This window comes from Lampetra planeri, chromosome 41, assembly GCF_965212315.1.
Source record: "Lampetra planeri chromosome 41, kcLamPlan1.2.h2, whole genome shotgun sequence".
Taxonomy (NCBI): Eukaryota; Metazoa; Chordata; class Hyperoartia; order Petromyzontiformes; family Petromyzontidae; genus Lampetra; species Lampetra planeri.
Window position 1 is genome coordinate 694,127 of NC_136147.1, and position 23,582 is coordinate 717,708.

General features: G+C 52.1%; 1 protein-coding gene across 8 annotated transcripts in view; it reads left to right on the plus strand.

The window, feature by feature from the left end:
• Window positions 1-23,582, plus strand: part of LOC144732039 (transcription factor 7-like 2) — a 167,852-nt gene that overhangs the window by 113,424 nt on the left and 30,846 nt on the right. For 7 of the 8 annotated variants that reach the window (XM_078613243.1, XM_078613241.1, XM_078613239.1 and 4 more), the window contains exon 5: window positions 23,139-23,268. In XM_078613243.1, coding sequence (XP_078469369.1) covers window positions 23,139-23,268 — 130 coding nt within the window. The remainder of the gene's footprint in view (window positions 1-23,138; window positions 23,269-23,582) is intronic. The other variant, XM_078613240.1, reaches the window with a different exon arrangement.

Here is a 23,582-nt window from a genome sequence, read left to right on the forward strand (position 1 = left end):
GTGATGCCCCCAGGGCTCGCTGTCGGGGCTGCACACGAGGCCAGAGGAGTTCCGGACGGGTCTTATTTTTAATCACGGTTGCCAGCGACGGGCGGTGTGATTAACGTTGTAACTGGTAACCTCTAACAGACACCTGCTCGAGATACAGACGCGATCTTCATCCTAACGTTAAGATATTGAGCTATCTGCCCTCCGTATGCACGTGGACCTTGTGTCATCACCACATGGCAGGACTGTCGTAAGCGATGACGACAGCTTAGTGTGTTGGGGGGGGGGGGGGCGGCCTTCATCCAGCAGTGGAATCGCAAAGGGCTGAAAAACAAATATACGCACATATACAGAATGCATGTGCCATATACACACCCACAGATGAGCACGTTTAAACCATAAATGTCGCCTAACGCACGAGTGGGGTGCAATTTTGTTTTAAATTGGGGGAGTCTTTTTCCACTACCTATTGAAGGTGGCGCGGGTGTGTGCATGTGTGAGCTGAAGTAATGAGATCTCGGTAGCAGCAAAAAAAAAACCCTACCGTTAAGACTAATACATAATCTTTAAATGCGCATTAAAGTTTGGGTCCATGAAAAAATATTTGAAATTCTCTTTTCTTTACTTTCATCAGGACTCTCCTTTCCTCTCTTCCCCCCCCCCCACCAATCTGTATTCCAGCGCCGCTTTCGGAAACCGTCGGGGTTGCTGTCACTCTCGCCAGCGAAACTACCTCGCGAATTTGATCGTGCCAAAAAATACGGGCCTTAAAAATAATACGTTCGGATGTCCGCGCCGGGGAAAGTGCCGTGACGTGCGCTCGTTGCTCTGTGCATTCTTCGTGCCGTGTTGTTCTTCATTCGCCGTTTCCGACGCGCGGTTTTACAGTCTCGGCAATAATCGCACTGCCCGGCCTTACACACGTGCCTACGGCGTCCTTATTACTTGCGCAGAGCTCGTTGTTGGGATTTTTACAGGGTTGGACTGAAACTTTTCTGAAAATCAAGAAGAATTGTTTATGTCTCCTGGACAAATCCGATGAGCTATAACGCTCTTTTTCACAGCTGCTGGGGGGGTGGGTGTGGTGGACATATGGAAGGGGAAGGAGCTGCACGTGGAGGATGGGAGGGGGGGTGGAGGGGTGGAATTCGTACAATTAACGAGGTGTGTGTCTTGGTGATGCAGAGATTAGTTTTAAGTAGAGGAGAGGGTTTTGTTTTTAAGTAAAATTTCAGGTGGTCACTGTTAATATCATCAGCAAGAATGCTCCATACACTACTAGATGAAGGCCTTGACCAAGACTTTGCCGTCTATCACAGTCTTGTGGAGCAACAATCTGAGGCCACCTGGAAATGAAGAGCTGATTTCATTGCCCCCCTCTGTGCAGTGGGTGCTTTCTCCTTTGTTGAAGTTAACGCGAGTTTTTTTTAATCTGCGCAAGCAAGGCAACTGCTTTCCCAAACACAAAGACAACCAAGACAAAGATCCCCCTCCCCCGTATAGCCTTTGACAGACTGTTGGGGCAAGTTCTGTTCGTGAGCACCATTGAAGGCCGGCACGGCACACGCTCAAGCAGAACGGGCACCGTTTTCGTTCCGTGCGACTTGTGTGTTTTTTTTGTCGGTAACATAATCCATTCCGCCGGTAACACAATCCATTCCGCCGTGGTGTCCCAGCCACCGCAGAGGTGTCTCGCGGTGATCTCCCTCACCTGGCTGTGTAAATAAAGGAAACCCGTCCGTGCGCGCGGCGTGGAATGCCATCACAGAGCGGCCGAACCGACCGAGGCGAGGGTCGCTCCGATCCGATTAATAATTCCCATGGCGAGCGTGTTTGCATCTCACGTCACAACGGAGCCTGTTATCCCCCCCGCCGCCTTCTCATCTCGAGTACCGGCGGCCGCCGCAATGAGTCCATCCGTCCTCGGGCTCCTCTCGTTTACTTAAGGATCGCGGCTCCTGCTGTGCCGCGCCTGGGGTGGGAGGCTGCTGCAGTGTCAGGCCCCCCACCCCCCCCGAATCTACGGCAATGGAAACAATTAGTCGAGCCGTTATAACAACTTTTCACATGTCACTCAGCGGAATCTCCGTCTTTGTCCCGGGCCCCGGGTTGGCGGGTGGCGTGGGCTGCGCTCCTTTGTCTTTGGGATTAATGGCTGGGGGGGGGGGAGCTTGGTGGTGGAGATCATCGGGAGAGGGTTAGCGGCGATGGCGGGCAGCGTCAGCGGCGTGGCACTTAGGAAGGCAAGGCGGGCTCACGGGAAGAAGAAGAAGAAGGAAAAAAAATCCGCGTGGACACCCTGGCACGCAAGCGGCCAGATTCCGATCGGGACTTTGCAGCAGGTAGTTTGTTTACCGCCGTGCCCCCCCTCCCCCCCACCCAGGGGGATGGCTGGCCACTTGGCAGGATGGGAGATAAGGCTCAGGGTGGGTGGGGGGTGCGGTAGGGGGGTCGTGAGTGACTCCCCCCCCCGCTCGGTCGGCATGTTGCCGCGACCAGCAGCCCGACAAACAGGATGTAGAAACAGAAATAGGAGAGGGAGCGAGCGAGCCGGCCCCCCCCCCCCCCCGGGTGCTTTGTCTTCTCCCAGCGCCGCCTCGCACCACCACCGGGGCGCTCTCCCGGCTCGCGAGGAAATGGAAGGGCTCCTTTTCCCATTGAGGCGGGGAGAACCCTCGCTCCCTGGGTGGCCCTGGCTCCTTGTCGCCCCCATTGTCTTGCGCCTGTAATTAGCCGGAATGGGGGATTGTGCCGGCCGGTGGCGGGGGGGCGGTGGCGGCGGCGGGGGCTATTCTAAGACTCGCGTTTGTCTCCGGCATGTAATTAGGCGCGGGGAATAATGTGGATGTGGATCAGAAAAAGCCCCACAGCCTTTGTGCAAGGTAAAAAAGGACCTCGCAGTTGACATCTTTTCATTGCCTGAACTTGATGAGGGATACTAAACAGCCTTCATATTTTCGTGGCTTTTGTTAGTTTTAAAAAAGCTTCGCAGGTGTTTTGCTGTGGTCCTTTTTTTCCCCTTTAGTTGAGTGCCTCTGGCTCAACCTCTTAGCTGAATTTTTTGTTGTTTTACACGGGTCTCTTTTTTTGAACAACTATAACCTGATTTTTATTCGGCTGTACCTTGTACGTGCACATTTTTGTTGTCGAACAAAAGAGATTGTTTCCTCTTTCCGCCCTCTTTATTTATTTTGTTTTTTTTCATCACCAATGCGGCGTCGTGCAAAGGCTTCCGCCGTTTACTGTAACGCGACGATGGGACTCGCGAACGATGCTTGGCAATATCCGTAATGAAGGGCTTTTTTTGGGTTACATCGCGTAAATACAAATGTGTCATTAACCCACCTCCACCCGACGTAGCCAACTAGTAAGGTTTGTCACAAAACGTGAAAATGAGTGACTACTTCAGCACACCAGTGTGTTGGAGAGTAAACCCACAATGCTTAGAATTCGAGTGTGACATTTCGCTGATGATGACAACCAGCGATTTTCCAAAATTGTGAAAAATCGCCTTGCTGACATCTCCGCGTGCCGGCGTGCGAGTCCGCATGGACGGCGGAAACGTGCTGGTGTACGACGGTATACGGCGTGCCCCACGGCACTTTCCGGGACACCAAACACTAATACTGGCACTCCCCAGGGACGATGATGTTTCCGCAGAGGAAAACGACGGCAGTGGACATGGCCTGCAGGACCGATCGGTTTCCGACCGGGACCTTTACAATTCAACCGCTGAGCACAGCTAAAAAGAATACACGTCGTCAAAGTAGCGTTCACTATTCAAGGGTAAAGTGATTCGACAGGTCTATAAAATTACACGTACACACGGCGGTGTGAATATTTTATCGTGCGAGCCTCATGCCGACCAAACCTCCGCGTGTCCGTCATGGCTCTGGCGACGCACATCGCGCGTCGAGATTTTGAGACCGAGTCCCAGGAGTTCATCAATATTTCAGGTTCCTCATCACTCGCCGGCTTGGCGCTTCTGACCCGTGAGCCACCCGGCCCACTTGCACACGAGGTATTGCGCCTTGCGTGACGCTCATTATCAGCGCGATTGACAACATCAATGCGCGTCGCGTCGCCGCATCTCGACGCATATCGTGAGTAATCACCGCGGTCGGCTGTGTCGCCAGCCAGTATCGCTGACCTGCCACGACCCACGCCTACCCATCGCGGCTTTTAAACCTGTGGTATGGCGGTGTTCGCGTTGGGCTGTCATGCGCGAATTATTTTTTTTTCCACCGAATCGTGCCTTTGTCCCTTGCAGGCTCCTTGCGACTCATTGCGACAAACTTGTGAATGGGGGGGGGGCCCTCTTCTTCGCTGTGTTTTTGGGTGGGGGGTGGCTGCACGGCGGGGCTCGAAATAGCACGAGGAGGAATGTCCGTCGTTTCATGCGACCACCCGATTCGTAATGCAGCCCCCCCCCCCCGCCACCTGACCCTCCCCAGCCGGGAAGGCTCAAGTGGCTCGCATAACGCTGCGTTGCCGTTTGGAAGTGAAAAACCCGCTCGAGTAAGGATACGTGCGTGCCATCAGACGAAACGCGCACACGTGTCTCGAGAAAATCAAGTCGTCGCCTCTAAACTTAGGTCGTTAAACTAACAAACCCCTGCCCGTGTGCAGTAGGTCACCCTCAGTTTGTGTGCAAGTGCTGATGGGTTTTTTTTAAACGGGTGACGAATTGGGTTCGGTAAAAGAGCTCATTTGCGTTTAGGGGTTTTATTTACTTCACCGTTACGGTGTGGGCTGGGGGAGACGGTGTTTGCGCCGTGATGTTAACTGCTTCGCCTGGTATACAGGAGTCCCCGTGAGTTTGATCCCAACCCTGACGCCTGTTGTATATTTGGAGTTTGCGTGTTCTCCCTGTGGTCGCGTGAATTTTCTTCGGGTCTTCCGGTTTTTACCTCCACGTTTAGAAACACGCGTTTAGAGTATTTGGCAGCTATAAATATACACGGGATAAGCCAAGTTCGTTGAGTTATGATTTGTGGTCAGGTCGCTTCTGAAAAAGAGCTGTAGAGCTCAGTGGGCCTTGCCTTGTAAAATAAAAATAGTTTAGTTAAATTTTCAGTTTAGCGTGCATTGGATTCATTGTTACGGAGATGTTAATGAGGCGGCCAATAAGATGACAGTACAGCAAGAGGATTTTCCATCTGTGCGGAGTGTATCTGTCCTCGCATGCATGGTGGGACTTTTTTTCTAGTTCATCCAGTTTTTTTTCCGCAATGGAATTGACCAAACATCGCAATGTAGGACCGTCCTAAAAAAAAAAGTCTGCAGACTCGGCAAAACTTTCCTGGGTAAATAAAGGACATTGTCAAGTTTCTACGCTTGTGGGAATATGGCCGGACGATACATTTTTTTTTTCACGGAGGGGAACGGGTGCGATTTTTTTAAAGTCACCGAGGGGGGCTGACAGTCGGTTAGGGAAGTGTGTCACGCGTTCTCTGACTGGACCCGAGTCGCCGGGCATGGTTATTTTTACAGTCAAATCCACACGTCAGTAAAATTAGCGATCGGCATTTCAGCGGTCGCGGTGCGACGCCGCGGCTACGGGCGTGACCTCTGTGCACCGTTTCCCTCGCAAGAGCGAGGCAATGTTCGTTAATTGCAGCGCCGATAACGCGTTTTTTTAGCTTGGCTTTCAATTACCGCAGCAATAAGTAGAGCTTTGAGAGAGGTTTTTAAAATGAAAAGTTGCACATGATATTAAAAGTATGAACTGCGTCGCGTAATGTAATGCCGCGTTGTAACCCTCCTGTTGCTCCCGGTAACCGTAAGCAGGGCTTAGTTTTCAGCCAGGTCTCTCTGGGTCGGTTAAACGGGGGGAAGAAAAAAAATGTTTGCGCCCAGCACACCGCATCCAGTATCCTTCTCGATTTGGCTGTGGCGCGTCATCACCTCCGATTCGCGTGGTCGGCTACGTACGGTGTGAAAGGAGTTCAGCATACGTACGTACAGGGCCGGGTCAAGGCACGGGGGCTTTAGGAGCTGCAGCCCAGGGGCCTCTCTCCGCCAGCTGGAGGGGCCTCCAGAGATAAAGTGAAAAGTAATTTCATTTGTGAATGCTGAATTGTATTTGTTGTTAGACTTGTAAAAATACATTTTCTTTTTCTTTAATTTTGTTTTCCTTTTGAAAATATTACTGGGGGCATTTTTACTTAACTTTCGTGACTGCAGGAATTAATATTCTTGGTTCTTTCAGTAGTCACAGAGATAGAAAATAAAAATAAAATAAATTTTAAATAAAAGCAAAAAACCCACGACATTTCGATCGCAACACAAGCATGCAATATCCCTGCATCTACAAACTAAGCTGTATCTGCGGCAGCAGTTACATTGGGCAAACTTAACAACATGTCTCGGACCGTGTTCGTGAACATAAGGCAGATCTCAAACACGGCAGGACCAATACTTCTGCCATAGCTGATCATTATTTGAATGCAGCTGGCTCACATGAAATGTATTTCTCTAAGACGAAGGTACTTTGCAAGCCGACTGGCTATCAACAAAGATTCGTTCACGCAGCCATCCACATATACAGACACAGGCACAATTTTTAAAACTCCGCAATCATTGGAAAGATATCATCAACCACTTTGGGTCATGACTTGAATTTTAGTTTTCTTGTCAACCTCCACTGTCAGCAGTGTGGATGTGTGTAGCGAGGTGCAATTCCCCCCCCCTCCCATCTCTAACCCCCCCCCATCTCTGCCCCACCCCCTCTTTCTCCCCCTGTCTCTACCCCCTCCCTCCCCCCATTGTCTAACACACTTGGACTGCGTCCCTCGCCTTCAGCTCCACCTCTATCTAGCGCTTTACTCCGACAGCATTGGCTGCCCCGCCCGTGCGGGGCACTCACTTTGGAGCCCTTATAAGCAGCTGCATTTGGAGGCTTGTCCCCACTTTTCTCTCCGCCGCCTGATGAAGACCGCTTGTGTTGCGATCGAAACGTCGTGGGTTTTTTGCTTTTATTAAACATTTTTTTATTTTTTTATTTTCTACCTACGTGACTTTACCGAAGAACCAAGAATATGAATTACTGGGGGCCTCACAGTACCTGTAGCCCAGGGGCCTACAAAATCTTAATCCGGCCCTGCGTACATACATGTGCCACCTACTCGAGTTTCCAAGCTAGCCGGGAAATATTCAGAGTGAGAAATGAAGCCCTGACCGCTGTCAGGACTGGCTCCTTGAGTGTCCACACGTGTTCCGAGCACGATGCAGGTTGCTCTCCGTGTGGAGCCAGGTTGCTCTCTCTAGAGCAAGGTTGCTCTCCGCGAAGAGCGAGGTTGCTCGCTTGCTCTGTTGCTCTCTGGAGCGAGGTTGCTACCCGCACGGAGCGAGTGATGGTTTTACGAAATTCACATCGACATGCAAAGAGCGCGACTGCAGCAGATGCCAGGTTGTGCACTCGTGTGCGTCTCTGCGTTCGCGTGTACGTGCGTGTGTACCATTCGCACCTACCTACGTGTACGTGCGTGCATGCGTGTGCATGTGCACACTCGTCCTTGTCCTCATCACGTGTGCGCTCTCGCGTACGCACGTACGCACGCACGCCTGCGCGTGTCTGCGTTTGCGAGCACGTGTCTAATTTGTGTACGCGAGTGTGTGCAGCGGGGGCCTTGCGCTGGGCCTTGCGTGACTCTGCGACCGTGTCTCGTGAGACGGGTGCGAGTTACCTCGCCGTGTTATTTCACCTGCCTGCTGTTTGGATAGCTCACTCGGGCCAATGGGAAACCCAGATGTGAATTTTAATTTCATTTGCAGAATTGGGGACTTGGAGGAGTAGGATTTAAAATATATAAATAATAAATATTGACTTCCCCACTGAGCTCACTTTTATACGGTGAATCTTTAGAAATAACAGCGCTGCCCTCCCCACCCTCAGCAAACAAAGCAGGGAAACGAAATAACTGGGTCACAACTTGGGAGATGGCGAATGCGAGTTCTTCCAGCATGCGTCTCGTGTTTGGGACGTCCGTCTGAGAGTTCCCCGAACCCACCGATGTTGTGGAGTTGTCGTCGCTCTCCCCCCCACCCACCTTTTTTGTGTTGGGTAGAATGGGAATTCTCAGAGGTGTTTCTTGCATGTGGAGTAAAGAATTCTCGTGGGTTTCTTTTGACTCTTCCTGCCTCAATCTACCCTCCACATCACTCTAACCTCCCCTTCCCCCTCCTTCCTTACACTCTTCACCAAGTGCTCCCCACCCCACTCACCCCTCCTCTCACCGCCCTCCCCCTCCCCTCCTCGTGACTGTTGTGCTTAAATAAATCTGCAGAGGAAGTGACTGGATTCAACAACATTTTGTTAATTTCTTGGCAGCGGGGGCAGTCGCGTCTGCGTGTAACTCGTACGCCCCCCCCCCCCAACAGTGACCCAACATCTGCAAAATTAATAACAGAGATAATGACGATGATGATGGTGGTGGTGATCGTTGTGACGTTGACAGGAGGATGAGAAGCAGCGACAATGAAACTCTTAGCGGCCTTGCCGAGTCATCGTGAGCGACTGTCCAAAGGCGGACTCAGAGTTTCACTCCTGCGTAGGAGTGTCACTCCTATGCTTGTGTGGCTCCCCTCTTGCGGGCCGCGCCACGTGTGTGGTTTGCCACAACGACCACCGTTTGACCCCCCCACACGCCGCGTCCTGAGAGTTGCCGTCGGTTTCCCAAGTAGCTCCCGGCACGTGGATTGAAACGTCAGACGTCGCCCTGAACGACGCGACAGCGCATTGGAGCGCTGTGTGGTGTTTTATAAATCACATTCGTCTGTCGTAAATGCTGAGGAGCGCGGTGGTGCAGTGATTGGCGTGCTGAGCTGCCAACTCGGACTTTGATCACCTGCTAACGTCAGTACCAAGTGATGTCTAAAATCGGTTCTGTCATTCCCTCCACCGCCACCACCATCATGGCTCATGGCTCATGAGAATGATAATTAATCATCGCTGCTTTAAACCCATTTTAGGCGAACCGCATTTGTGTACATAATGAGGGCGTTTTAATTAAATCGATGCTCTGTGCGATGCAAGAGTTCACCGCGAGCTTTAACCAATTTCCTGGGACAGAACCCCGGCGTCACGGTGCTGCGCAGCAGCGGTAAGCCCCCGGACATGTGGCGAGCTCTCAACGAAACAAAAAAGTTTCCAATCCTTCTTCGTCGTCCGACTGGCCCCGGCGCGCTGAGCAGCAGCAGCAGCAGGGTTTTAACAGCACCCTCTAGTGCGGCGCCTCCATATCGCCGCACGGACCACGTTCCACCGTCACCGCCGCGGCCGTGACTCGCAGCAGGAACCTCTGCGGGAGAGTTAACGGTGCCTCGGAGATGTTAACTCCCTCGCCTGGTATACAGGAGGTCGTGGGATCGATCCCGCCTGACCTTGATGCCTGCTGTATATTTGTAGTTTACGTGTTTTTTTCTCCCCGTGGTCGTGTAGATTGTTCTTCGGATCCTCCGGCTTCTCCATCCACATTTAGAATGAACACACGTTTAGAGTATTTGGCTGCTATACACATTTCCACGCGATAAGCCACTTCGTTGAGCTATCGTTTGTGGCCTGGTAGCTTCCAAAAAAGAGCTACATAGCTCAGTGTGCCTTACCTGGTAAAATAAAAAAAATGTTCAAATAGTCGTCATCTCTGCTCTCATCTCGTCGTTAACACGGCGCTGCGACTCTTTCCACGTGCGAGCCACCCCCCCCCCACGTCGTGTTGAAAAGGCCAAAATAGACTGCGCTTCACTGCCAGCCACCAGAAATCCGCTCTGCAGTAAACATCGCCGACAGGCAGGGAACCACCGCGTGTTAACGCCCCACGGCTGCAGCGGTGTAGCTCCTGGAGCTAAAGAAAGAAATAAAGAAATTATATATTGTGGTAAAGCCGCTCTTGATTTTTCCCAGGGACAAAGCCTTCCGTGTTCCTTTCGCACAAAGCCAACGATTGATGTCCTTCCGCGGAGGCAAGCCACATGTTTGGGAATACTTTAGTTGCTTCAGCTGATGAGCCCTGTAGGGTGTCTGGCAATCGCAGATGAATGGACTTACAGAAAGCAGCCCCCAAGACTCATTCCCCATCCCGTCCCACCGCTCCGAACAGATATGCGGTAATCTATGTTTATTTATTTAAATTCTCTCAAACCCCCAATCTCCCCGAGAGAAAAACACTGCAGCAGGTCGGGCCTTTTGGGCAGGGGGGGGGGAATCTCTGACGTAATTAACGATGACATGTCCACATTGTGATTGGTTGTTTGGGGACGGCCTCTCTGCTCCTGACCAATGGCGGTGGATGTTGAGTGAGCAGCACTTCCTGTGGCCTGCAGTTGTAGTGGGTCTCTTTGGCGCACAGGCCCCAATGTTGGCTCCCCCCCTCCCCCTGACATACAATAACTAAATTAGGCCCATGGCAATTGTAATTAATTGCGATTTTTTTTGAACTCTTACAATAAATGTGTGTGTGTGCGTGCAGTCTGTCAGTACTAGATTTAGGAAGATACATGGGCAGGTGAGTTAGCCATTCCCACCTGCTGCTGTGGTGTCCATGTGCCTTGCTGCTGGCCTTAATAGGTGCTTGCTAACAGTCTTTACATAAAACCTGTACCGCTGAACGGGATTATCTTTGTGTGCCTTTGGTCTGTTGTCAATAAGGTGGCTTTTGAAACATTGGAATAAGTTTTTCAATGCCGACCGAGTGCTGACTAAACTGTAAACATTGACACTAATTATTACTCTCGGGCTATGGGAACGTGCATGGCGAGTGATGGAGGTGGAATCAATCGATCCAAATGACAACCGCTACCCGGGGTGTCAAGGAAACGAGGGTGTTTTTTTTTTATGAACCGTTGCTAACTTGCGGTGAAAACACACGCCAATCATTGACTATGTTTGGTAATCGTTTATTGTTTGGGGGGTGGGTGGTGGTAGTGGTTGTGCATTTCTCTCTGAACATAGTGTAAGAGGAATAATAATGGCCTTTATCTAGGAGCGCCTTGGGGGCGCATCTTAAGACCCCATCTTTTTCATGAGACTCCTCCATTGTGTGATGTTCTAGTATTTGACCGTGGGGGAAAAAAATCTAAATTGTAGTACCCGGAGAGAATACGCAGGTTTAACCATCTGTTACTGTCCGGACATCTTCTGGCCAACTGTGCAGCCAGGTTCTAAGACACTTGGGGTGTTCAGGCAATCTCCCATCCCAAGTTCTAAACCAGGCTCCACAGCTCTGTCCTTGGCTTACAACGCGTGCGATGAGATCCGGCACATTCGGGGGAGGATGTTTCACAAAGGTCAGGCTGGATCATCTCATCTCGCTCATCAGCCGCACTTCGCCAACGTTAAAAGTGGAACTCGGCAGAGAGACACTCAACATTAGGAATGCATGCGACGCATGAGCACACGGCAGAAATTCCAATCACGCATTCGGGCGAACAAAATATCAATTTGCCAATCCTCGCAAAAAAAAACAATCTTGGTCTGAAAAATAAGATATACCTGGGCTTTGATGATTGTCCTTTTTGCGGAGGCGACAGCTATTTGAAAAAAATATAGTCACCTTTTCATAGACCGATCTCCTATAATCCAACCATGTGCTGAAAAGGTCAGCAACTGATTTTATTTTTTGTCACACACCTCTATTCATATTTATAATGTCCAGCGTTAAATATTTATGGCATATATTTCTGCGGCATGGCTCAATGAAGTGGACGCGTGGCTTGCATACATGGGGGGGGGGCTCAGCTTGTGTCGAGTGTGGGGGGGGGGGATTGCAATATTACTTATTTATCCACGAGGAGATGGGAGGGGTGAGGGGAGTAACGTGGTTGTGACGGTAGCCACCACGGTGGCCACCGCCTCCCTGTGCCTCGAAAACTTTGCGCCTCCGTCACCGCGCGGTTATCAATTTTTTTCGCGAGACGTCGATCGTTTTAATGCAGCCGGTAACGAGCGAGATGTTCGATCGCGGCTTCCGTGGTGTCTTATTAAAAAAAATCCCACTGCGGCTCGCGCCAATGCAGTTGTGGATCTCTCTGCTGAGTGTGATTAATACTGCCCAGTGGTGGTTACTGCCACTGCTGAGTAACTGTAGCTCTTCTATGATGACAGGGAAGGGGAGGGAGGGGGGAGGCCTTCAATCGTGCGCCGCTTGGGCCTCGACCTTTTGCCTCTATGACCTCGAGGGGGGGAGGGGGCAGGGTGCTAGATGGTGGGGGGGGGGGATGATCCCAGGGGATATTTTGTGGTCTCGGGTCACGGCAGCCTCTGTTTGCTCAGATTGGCCGGGGACGGATAAGGGAAGAGATGCATGCAGACGGGGGGGGGGGGGCGACTGACGAGCGACTGACGAACGACACGGTGACACGGAACACCCACAGCGGCACGGACGTGCGTGTTGTCGGTATATATAATAAGTCGAGTGACGCGCCAAGTTTCTTGGCAAACTCCGTCCATCGTGTGGGGAGACCTTGAGCCGGAACGAGCTGCAAATCTAAAATACGCGGGGGAAGGGGGGCGGTAATTGATGACGCGAGACGCATGCGGATGCCACTTGCGTCGAAGGTAAAGCTGCCACCGCCACCTGTTCGCGCTTTTGTCGCCGCGCCGCTCGTCACGCAAATTTTCCGTCGTCAGTCGGGCCGATCATGCAAGCCGGGGGTGGTGGGGGGGTCGTGTTGTCTGGAAGCGTCTGTGCCGATGGGCAACAAGGGCGTCGTGTCCTGGAGAATTAATAGTTTTTAAAAAGACCGGTCGGAAAGCGAGGGTGAATGCGAAGCGCGATGGCAGAGATCTTCATGAAAATCTGGCTGTGCTCAAGGAGATTTGGAGTTACAGGAGCCAAGGACGAGTCCTGTAGCAATTATTATAATAATAAAAAACCGCCCATTCAAAATACGAGGTGAAGGATGAGGTAGGTCACGTTGCACGGCCGCCTCTGTGTAAGGTTACCAAAGCCTAGTGGTGCAAGGCCCCATTACGCGTTGTCCGTTGCTGCCAGAAGTCGTTGCAACAGTTTTGTTTAGCGCGGAATAATCTCAGCTTTGCAACCCGTGCAACCTACTTTCTGTACTGTAAGGCACACATTGATTCATGCCCACGGTGGTTCACTTGATGAATTCATCATTTTCTGTCTGGTACAAATGCGTTCGAAATGCATTTGCATGAATCGTAAATCGCCAGTCATCGCACTCACAGTTCAACGCGCGTGCACGTTGGGAGCGCCAAGAATCGATACACGTCCAGGCACCTGGCAAGCCTGGCAGTTAGGTGTGTGCACGATCCACCAACCCTACGTCCGAGCTGCGCTGGCTCATGGCTAACGGGCGTGTGCCACTGCCACGGGAGTCGTGTGGCTAAAAAGGTGGTTGGGGGGGGGGGCAATTGTGCTAGCAGCGTTAGGATGGGGGGGGGGCGGCAGAGTGCCCAGGGTCAGCTGATTCCCTTGCTCTCCCATGTCTGGGTCAGAGGTCATGTCTCCTCAATAGGAGCGGCAGGAACAACGTCCGTTTGTTTGGAGTGCGCCCACTCGCTCTCCCCTCTCTGTGCCTCCACTCGCTTCTCTCTAGCTCGAGAAGAGAATAATGCCAACCTTTGTGCCCAGGAAAATGCCCTTCAAATGCAGATATGCTGCGTGATATTTTTAAACCTCGCCCAACGGGCACAAACTTTGGAGCGAGCGCGAGCTCTCCTCTCTCTCTGGCTGTGACGCGGCTGCGATTACGGGGGGGGGGGGGGTTGAGGTTTTTTCCGCCGCACAGCTGCTCTCCAGGAAATTGTGTTTGTTGGAAGCCTGAAACGTTGTGTTTAAACGGGGGACGTAAAATTAATGATACAGCACAAATAAATAATGTGGCAAATATAAATAATTGTTCCACGTTATTGGCGTATGATGAATAATGCAAAAATCACACGAGGGGAATTTGTTTGCGGTATACTCTCCAATGCATACGGTAATATGTACACATCATCGTCGTCACCAGCCATGATGGCTCAAGCCACTGCTGGATGAAGGCCTCAGATATCCTACCACCATCTCATCTCGCACATTTGTGCTGCTAGAACGCTTGTCCGCTTGCCGCTGCGGTCACTGCCAGGAACGCTCCTGCATTAAACAAAGACCTTGCACCAAAAAAAAATTGACGCAAACTGTAACTCCAAGCTTCTGTGACAGCCATTGTCATTTCGACGGGCTGCAAGATAGCAGCAGCATCTTTCGCGATTGTGCAATGCCACAATTCATCCGGCAACCTTCGCATCGAATCGTTGCATGCCCATATCACATGTATACAACCGTACCCTGCTCGAATCTCCCTGTGGGTATATGTGAACTGGTAGTGGCGCTACACTCCCACTTCCCGCTCACGGCCACCACCACTGCGAATATTTGCACCGGTCCAGGGCCTCACCTAGATTGACTTGTTCTGAAATGAATACCTGGTGCTATGTGTCACCAACGCCCCTAGGAAGACAAAGGCGGCTTGGTGTGGTGCTAGCCACCCGCCACCAACCCCCTCTTGTGTCGTGCCGGCCTTCATAGGTGCTCGCCAAGATCACTTGCCCCGACAGTCTGTTACGGCTATACGGGGCATCTTCGTGTGTAGAGCGCGGGCTTGAATGACAATAACTCCGTAGTGTTACAAACGTTTAATTCAATGGCCCAGACCCGGGGTGTGAGTTTACAGACCCACATCGCGTGTATTAAAAAGTCGCTATGTCCTGCGTGTGTGTAGTGCGTGCGAGCCGGGACAAACGCTTGTTAGCGCCGGTGCGAGTGACGGCATCCCCCTCCCCCCGCGCGAGTTAATGGGCTCATTGACTCTCTCGACGCATGCTGGGGGGCGGGGGGAACGAAAACGTTCGCCCGTCACCCGCGAGCGGAGCGACCGCGGCTTGCGTAGAAACGCAAGCGGGCGGGGGTGGGGGTCAGAGGTCAGGTCGCGATGACAAAATATATAAATAAAAGAAAAGCAAAGCGGCAGAAATGTAATTTCCTGCCGTGGACGCGAGGAGCTCCGCGCGGAGTGGGCGGCTGCAGCAGCGCGACGCGATGGCGAGGAATGCCAAGTCGGGCCCTGCGCAGCTCGGCACATGTGGCACGGGGTAAGCAACATCAGCTCGGGGTTTTCTGTGTAATTTATTTGTGTTTCCGTGCGGGTCAACCCACTTGGTCGTGACCTCGTGTCAGACGGTCGTCACGGCTGCCCCGTTCGGCAGAGAGCTGAGAGATGTACGCCACTCCCAGCGGCGGTAGCAGCAAGGGCAGCAGCAACGCCGCTGCCCACAACGATCCTGTCGGGCGATTGGCCAGGAGAGTTTGACGCTCTGTTAGTCGTACGTGTCAAACCGTTGACTTGCTGCATAAATAAATACATTTCTGAAAATATGGGTTTTACCGTCAGAATTACTCTCCATATGTATGACGTGGATGATTTAAAATTCGACTGTGAGGCCGCCTGATTTGTGGAACTGCCTGTTGACAAGTGCAAATAGTGAAGTTTACCAAACAACTGAATTAATGCGTGTGTGTGTGTGTGTCATAAGCCGGGGGGGGGGGGGGGGCTTAGGCGTGCGCTAAGCCAAACGTACATACGTCAGTTTCAAATCTGTTCACACAAAGTAGCCACTCATTCCTTGCCACATTTCCGTAACAATGGTAAATAAGTAACACGTGATGGGGAAACGGGACACGCGCGAGGAGCCCCACTTAGAGATACGGTTACGAAGTGGGTGGAGTGGGTTTTCGTCGTCGTTTACAAATTGCGCAGAACGAAATTCCTCCACGCCGGTGTCGTCGCTGTGCGACGCGACCCCACTCCCCCCCCCCCATGCCCCCCCCCCCTACTCCCGGCAGGCCCTCGCATGTGTTTTGTATTTTATTTTATTTCCAAAACGGGGGCCCTCGAAATGGTCGCCCCCGCGTCGTCATTCCCCAACAGGAAACGGCCACAGAAAGTCCCACGCAGGGAAAATGCGAAATTGATGCCCCATGCTCCGGCGTTTAAATAATGAGAGAAGAAAAAAAATCCCCAACCCAAAAGAGAGTGGGTGGGGGGGCGCCATGGGTTTCCTTAAAAAACTCAACTATTTTATATTACCGCGTAAGGTCCGCTGAGCTGTAGAGCCCTTTTTCCAGAAGCTGCCTGGCCACAAATGGTAGCTCAGCGGAGTGGCTTATCACGTGGAAACTTATAGCGGCCATAAACTCTAAATGCATGTTGATTATAAATGTGGAGGGGAAAACCAGAGGACCCGGAGAAAAATCCACGTGGCCACGGAGGGAGGGGAGATGGACATGCAAAATCCAAATATACAGGCGTCAGGGTCAGGATGGAACCCACGACCTCTCGCCACCGTGGCGAGATATTAACAGTGGCCGTGACAAAAAAATATTAAGGAGAATTCCCCCCCCCCCCCCACCGAGTTTGGCGGAAAATGAATTCCTTCAAACTTTCTTTGGTAACTTTCCTCCTCGCTCTTTTTAGCTCCTCTTCGCCGCTGCAGCGATGGGGAATAATTTATGACCACCTCCGCGCGCTCTCCGCTCTGATGACCTGTGGCACACACGAATGCGATGCCGACGCCGTCCTTGTTCTCAACGAACGCGGCGGCCCCCTTTCCGGAACTACGCGATGGGGCATCAAAACAAATCCTCCACTTGCTTCCTTTTGAATTTGCTCAAAAACTTTTTCGAGAGGCACAAACTGTGGATGTTGGAAAAAGGGAGAACCTCGCACGTTCGGTCGCCGCTCCATCGCGAGTGGCAACATAAAATCATCGGTGGGTGCATTTGTCCCAGCTTTGACCACCATACTTCAAGTCTGCCCCCCACCCCCTACAAGTACCAGCCAGCCTGCCCCATGGGGTGTATCCCATCAGTGGCTGTATCCATTTGTTACTACAGTATGAATACATTTTAGATTTTTTGTTATTTTACCTGTAGTTCTTGTGAGTATAAACTTAAGGCCCCATGCGGTAATGAGAATTATCACTGCTTTACAGAAAATCTATTTAAACGATTAAACTATTTTTGATTTTACCCGATCAGGGCCACTGAGCTATATGGCTCTTTTTCAGACGCGACCTGGCCACAAATGACGGCTAAACAAAGTGGCTTATTAAGTGAACATTTATAGTGGCCAAGTACTCTAAACGCATGTTTCTAAATGTGGAGGGAAAAACAGGAGGACCTGGAGAAAAATCCACGCGGCTACGGAGAGAACATGCATACTCCAAATAAACAGCAGGCGTCAGGGTCAGGAGCGAACCCACGACCTCCTCTATACCAAACGAGGTAGTTATCATCTCGCTACCAGAGGATGCCCTCAATTTTCCATCTGCAAATTGTCACTTGTGCACAAGTTATTCGACTTGTTATCTCGGCCTTACGCTTGTTTTTTGTTGCTGGTGCAAGCAGCGGAGTTTGCTATCCACCGATAGACGACGCCAACTTTACGATAAAAAATATATCGGTGCGTCAACGCGTATATGACGATTTCCTTCCCTGCGCTCTCGGTGAATTTCAACTCGCGCTGCAAGCGGCCTGACGGCTATGTCTCTACCACCACTGCCACCGGGGGATGGGGGGGGGGTAGCGTGGGGCAGCACGCGGGTGGAGACGATGGTTTGGTGCGATGGTGTGGAGTGGCGAGGTGCGGCACGCGCGAGGGGGGTGGTGTGGCGTGTTCGCGAGGGTGTGACGTGCGGGCGAGATTTGGTGTGGTACAATGGTGTGGCGAAGGCCCCTTAGACGATGTCCCCGCTCGTCCAGAGATCAGCAGCGGCCGCTGTGCCCCGACTTCAAAAGACGTGGAAAGTAGCCATGAATATGAATGCGGTGCGATGGTCGCGCCGTTAAAAATGAATGTTCGAATGCATTATCCCCACGTGCCCCCCCCTACCCCTGACTACTCCCCCGCACCCTGCGAGTTTATTTTATTTTCTCCACCATGCTTCTGCTGGGGCAGCCGACAGAATAATTGCGGCATTGCTTCCCGCACGCCGCAAGTGTTTTTTTGACGTCCTCTCTTACTGTGTCTTTCTGACTCTCTCCTCTCTGTCCCCTCTCTCTCCCTGTGCCCCCTATCTCTGCTCCCCGGACCCCCTGCCGTTCTCGGTGGGTGGGAGCGAATGGAGCCATGAAACGTCCACCGGTTTTGACGTCCTGGGGGTTTGTGTTGCGGAGCGAGCTTTTCATTTTTTCATTTGTAGTTAAAACAGAGAGAGTTAAAACATTCATTTTTATTTTATCCCCCCTCACCACCCTCACTCCACCATCCTGGCTCTTTTCATACCCTCCCTCGGGCAACTTTTTTTTATTACATTTTTTTGCTTTGCGCCAAATCTTTATCCCGTTCGTTCTCCGGCGCTCGTGTGTTCCCCGTGCATCGATCCCCGGGTGTCCCTTTGTCAGAGAGACTCGCTGTCTTGATAATCCTTTCACTTGCTAATAATCGGAGGCTACCCGGTGACTTTGCGCCTGAATACCCACACAGTAGCATCGCCGTCGCGACGGCCGTGCGCCATACGGACGGCGTGAACATCGAACGCGCTCAATTATATAAAAATGTTACTGGTGGTAATAATTGGCTGTGGAAGAGTTCTGTGACGAGGTGCGGGGCAGAGAGGGGAGCGGCAGGGAAATGCAGAGGGGAGGGAGGGTGGCGGCGGGGGCCATGCGGCCGTTGCGGCCCCTCTGGCCGCCGCGGCCCGGCATGCTCCGTGTCGGGTTTCTGTCACCCGGGAATGAGCCCCGGCCCGGACCTCTGACTCATGCCTTCCCTAAGCCTCGCTCCGAGCGCTCCCCGTGGCTCTGGTTTCCAACCGCAATCCCCGACGTCCCCCTCCCCACCCCCCTCGCCCCACTAACTCCACCGCTGAAGACGTGATACGTGCTTGCGGATTCGCGTGATTTGTTTTATTCACGTGTTTTTTTCACGACGCAGGATTCCGTAAAAAAGTGTGTGTTGGCCGTGAACGAATTCTAATCATCAGAATCTTTATTTCGCCTGAGGAAATCCGATGAGCTATTAAGCTTTTTTTCACAGATGTCCAGTATGTTGGGCAGCTGTTTGAATAGCACGGTTGAAATGTCGACAAAGTGTTCCTTGCGCCTGATTTTTTGTTGTTATAATCCAGGAAATGTGGGTGATCTTTAACAGCGCATAACACAAGCATTCGAAATGACCACAAGCAGGTTTTGGGGTGGGGGGGGGGTTATTGAAAAAACTTCAACTTCTTAGCCTCCTCGTTCCTCGCTCAGCTCTTGCCAGGGGGCAAATGCGCTCTCAGAGCTGCGCTGGTTTTTAGGGTTTACTAAGATGCGCCTACTGGGACAAAACTGCCACAAGTGCAACACTCAGCACTCTGCTTGAACCAGCAATGAAAGGTAACTGCGCACTGCTACTGTTCCGCCCCGGTGTGTGAGGGGCAGGCCGACTTAAAAATCTACCCCCGGGGTGGCGTTGGAGAATTGCGGGGTCAATTGCGGGATAATTTGGCCGTAACTCCGGAAAAACAATGGCCTGCTTCAGCAAATATCATCCCTCGGGGGGTTGCGTGTGTTGGCGAGCGGGCATGGGACATGCAAGACTGGCCTCTCCCCCTGACACACGCACACATGTGCACACGCACATGACTCGCACCTACACAGATCCCTCCCTATAGCCTTAACAGATTTTTGGGGCAGCACCACGCCCAACCGCCTTTGTCTCCCTAGTGTGCGATGTTTACACACCGCACCAGTTGCTCATTTCAGGCTGAGTCGATGGAGGGGAGGCCCAGGACCGTTTCAGATAATCGTCACTGGTGTTGACCGTGAGCGGGAATCGAACCCGGGTCGCCAGGTTCATAGCGCAGCGCGCTAACCGCTACACCACCGCTCCTCACCCACGTGCAACACACACGCGCACAAATGTGAGCAGCAGCGGGTGGTGACAGCGGTGTAAACCAGCACTTGCCAAATCGCTACACCCGCCTCTGCCCGTGCTGCCCATTTTAATATTTGTGAAAATTTAAGACGCTGCTCTTATTTTTTTGGTTGCTTACGAGCTGCATATTTAGAACTGCTTGTTGTGTTTAGTTTGTTGTCCTTCCCCGCGTAGCCAATTTGCATGGTTGGCTGCGTACGGTGCGAAAGAAGTTCAACATACGTACGTAGTCTGTACCAAATACTTGAGTTGATAGGTACGAACACTTTAACTGTATTTACCCGAACACCGCATGCTTGCATAAAACTTGCACAGTGGTAGCGCAATGTGCTAAGTGCGCAGCGACATTGGAGTTGATTCTCTGCCATGGCTGCGGTGAAGTGGTATTTGTGGCAAGGCCTTCTTCCAACAGCGGATTGACAAATGTATTCCTTCACCTTACTCTTGACAGCGTTGTAAGCGCTACTTACTGAACCAACTTTATCCACCCTCGCTGAAAACCTGATTTTGTATGCTTTTAGCAAATGCACGGATACGCTCTACGTCTACTTCTATGCATTCGCCATATCCATTACCTTCCCGACTACTTCCAACTCGTTTGGCCAAATCTGCGGCAAGCGGCCATGCAGATCGGCACTTTGCTCCGCGAGCCCACGGCGTGGATCAGCGCGGCTGGCTGACCCAATCCTCCCCGCCCCCCCCCCCCATTCCGCCTTCGCGTTGTTTTCCGCGGAAACCCGACGAGTCATTTTTGCGCAAACACGGCGAGTGGCAGCGGTGGCGGCGGCGGTAGCGGCGCCCTCTGTGCCCCGCGATGATTATTCACGGGGCACAGTGGCTCGCCAGAACGAGTCCGCCACGCAGGTGCTGCTGCGCCACTCGCCGGCGCCACCTCCCCCCCTCCACCTACGAACCCCGAAGAAGACAAAGAAGCGGTCGCGTGAACGGCCACGTCGCGGTTCTCGAGTTCCGATTGGTCGCGACCGTCTACGGACCGCGAACCTTTCCCGAACATCGCCCCCCCCCCCCCAGCGCTCGTCTCAAGTTCGCGCTGCGTTGTACGAAGCCGCCAGCCTCCTCTCCCGACGGCGGCGGTGGTGGCGTCCGGACGGGAGTTAGATTTTATCAGTGGCTCAAGTCTGATTACACCCCCCCCCTCTCTCCTAGCAAAGTCAACAAACGGTCGTGTTGTGATCAACTTAGGCTTGCTTCTCCCCTGCTTCGGAGGGTGGAGAGAGAAAAAATATATTTGACACTGGCAAAGTTAACAGAAAAACGGCGTGGGTCACAAAGCTTGTTTGATTGCGTGTCTCCCCCGCCTGAAGAGTTTGTTTTTAATTGAAACGGCCAGAGCTTAGTACGACGACGATGGCGGCGAGAGAGAGCTCAGAGTGATTTGAGTGAATTATCGTTTCATTCGCGAATTGCACGCCTCTAATTGCGTCTTTTGCTCATCGTTTGATTTCCCTCCACCACCACCCCCACTGCCAAAAGAAACAACCTGCAATCGCAACTTTTTAATGGAAGAATTTAGAGCATCCGCGGATTTATTTTGGCCGGCGTTTAGGCGGAGGGGCGCATCTGGCCGGCGAAACGTGAGCCTGCGATTCTTCTTGGGCAATCCATCAAACCGGCGCTCCTGGAAGGTGTCTCGCAGGAATCGTGCCGCTCTATCCGGCTCTCGCGCTCACTGTGCGGTTACGCAGCCCGGGCAGCAACTGTGCCTATCCAGGGGCAAGAGAAAAACCCTGGAGTAGAACCAACACGGGGGGGGATGCCGCGGTGGTGAGATGTTAACTTCCTCGCCTGGTATGCAAGAGTCATGGGTTCGATCCGGACCCTGACACGCCTGCGGTATATTTTGAGTTTGCATGTCTCTTTCCCCCTGGTCGCGTGGATTTTTTTCCGGGTCCTCTGGTTTTTCCCTCGACATTTAGCATCGATGGTCGTTTGGAGTATTTGGCTGCTATACATTTATAGGAGAGTGGGTACAGCGGACGGAGGGCAGCGTGTGACGCGAGCGAATAGCACGCACCTGCTTGTGTCAGAGAATGTCCCTGGAAGATGATGTCAGGCCTGCTTCTAAAGAGGCAACCGCATGTTGCGCCTTTGTCCACACCCACCGTTTACATTCCCTGCGGGAGGTGTGTTTGTCGTACGTCAATCATCAGACGTCGCCTCCGAGTAGCACGCTCGGCTACGTACGGTGCGAAACAAGTTCCATGCATACGTATAAACCGTGAATCGGTAGAGGGGAGACTCGGGACCAGTTCGGATGATCACTCGAACCTATGTCGCCGAGTTGATAGCCCATCCCTAGCAGCACCCGTGCAGTAATGAACGTTGCGACGCTTTCCCAATAGATGCGGGATTGTGATGTCAGCTGATGGGTGTATTGGTGCCCTGTGGCCCTCTGTCCTGATGAAATAATGAATACATCGTCTGCTCAGTGAAGACCAATTTCAATAAAGAATAATAATCTCACTCCGCCTCCGTCACGCCTATGATAGCTCTGCGGTCCTGGTCATTTGCCACCTTTATAAATAATGTGTTTCTGCATAACAAGGTTGATTAATAATTGAAAAGGGGATGAATAATTAATGTGAAATGGAAACCTGCAGTATTTTGTCAGGAATCATAATCAAGGTGGCACATCGGTAAAGAGTGTGATACCCTTAATCGGAACTCGAGCGGAGGATAATGTCGTACCGGATGCATAACATTAACTTCCATTGTAACAAACTGAAAGTGTGATTTGAAATGGGTTTATCATGTGCAAGATACACGCGAGAAAGTATTCGTTCAGCATCGGTATACTCGGTGTGTAACTCATATACGTTGCGTTCGTGTTGGAGGTGAAGCATTTCAATCCATGCCGGGGTGAACTCGGCCCAATTATAGATCATTGTTATTATTCCGTTCCTCATCATCGTTATCATGGCCATCACGTTGATCACCATCTGTAAAATGAGCATTCTTCAGTGAGTAATGCAACAATGATTAGACTGTGGAGATGCTGGTCACCACCATCGGCACGTGGAATTTCCACCAACAAGAGATGAGCACCGCCAATTGCCCATCGTCTCATGAGCGCGCACGGTGACTTTGTAGCGTCATTGGCAGTGGTGGGGGGGGGGGGCGGTGGGGTTGAGAAATGTGTTCCGTGTGTGACTTGATCGCTAATTCGGCTGTGTCCTCTGTGTGCGTGTGTCTCTGCGTCTGCTCTGTAGTCCAACAAGGTTCCAGTGGTACAATCTCCGCACCACGTCCACCCCCTGGCACCCATCCTCACCTATGGCGGGGAGCGCTTTGTGCCGGGCACGCCGCCACCCATCCCTACCGAGGTGGACCCCAAGACCGGTAAGTTCAGCGCCCGCCGCCGACGCCGTAGAAGCGGGGCGGGGCGGGGTGGGGCGGAGCGGACGGGGTCGGCGAAGGCCGAGGTTGGGAGTCGGTCGAGGGCCCATGTGACGCCCGTGCACAAACTCGGCCGCCAGTGTCCGTGCTGCCAGCATCGTCGTCGCCCTCTCACGTGCTCGCCGTACCCAGGGTCGCCCTTGCCAATGAGACTTAATCCCAATGATCTCCGGAGTTCCCACCTGGTTAAACAAATACACTTGACTTGTGTTCGCCATTTATGTCCTGGTGTTCAATGCGGGTCCTATGCATAGACT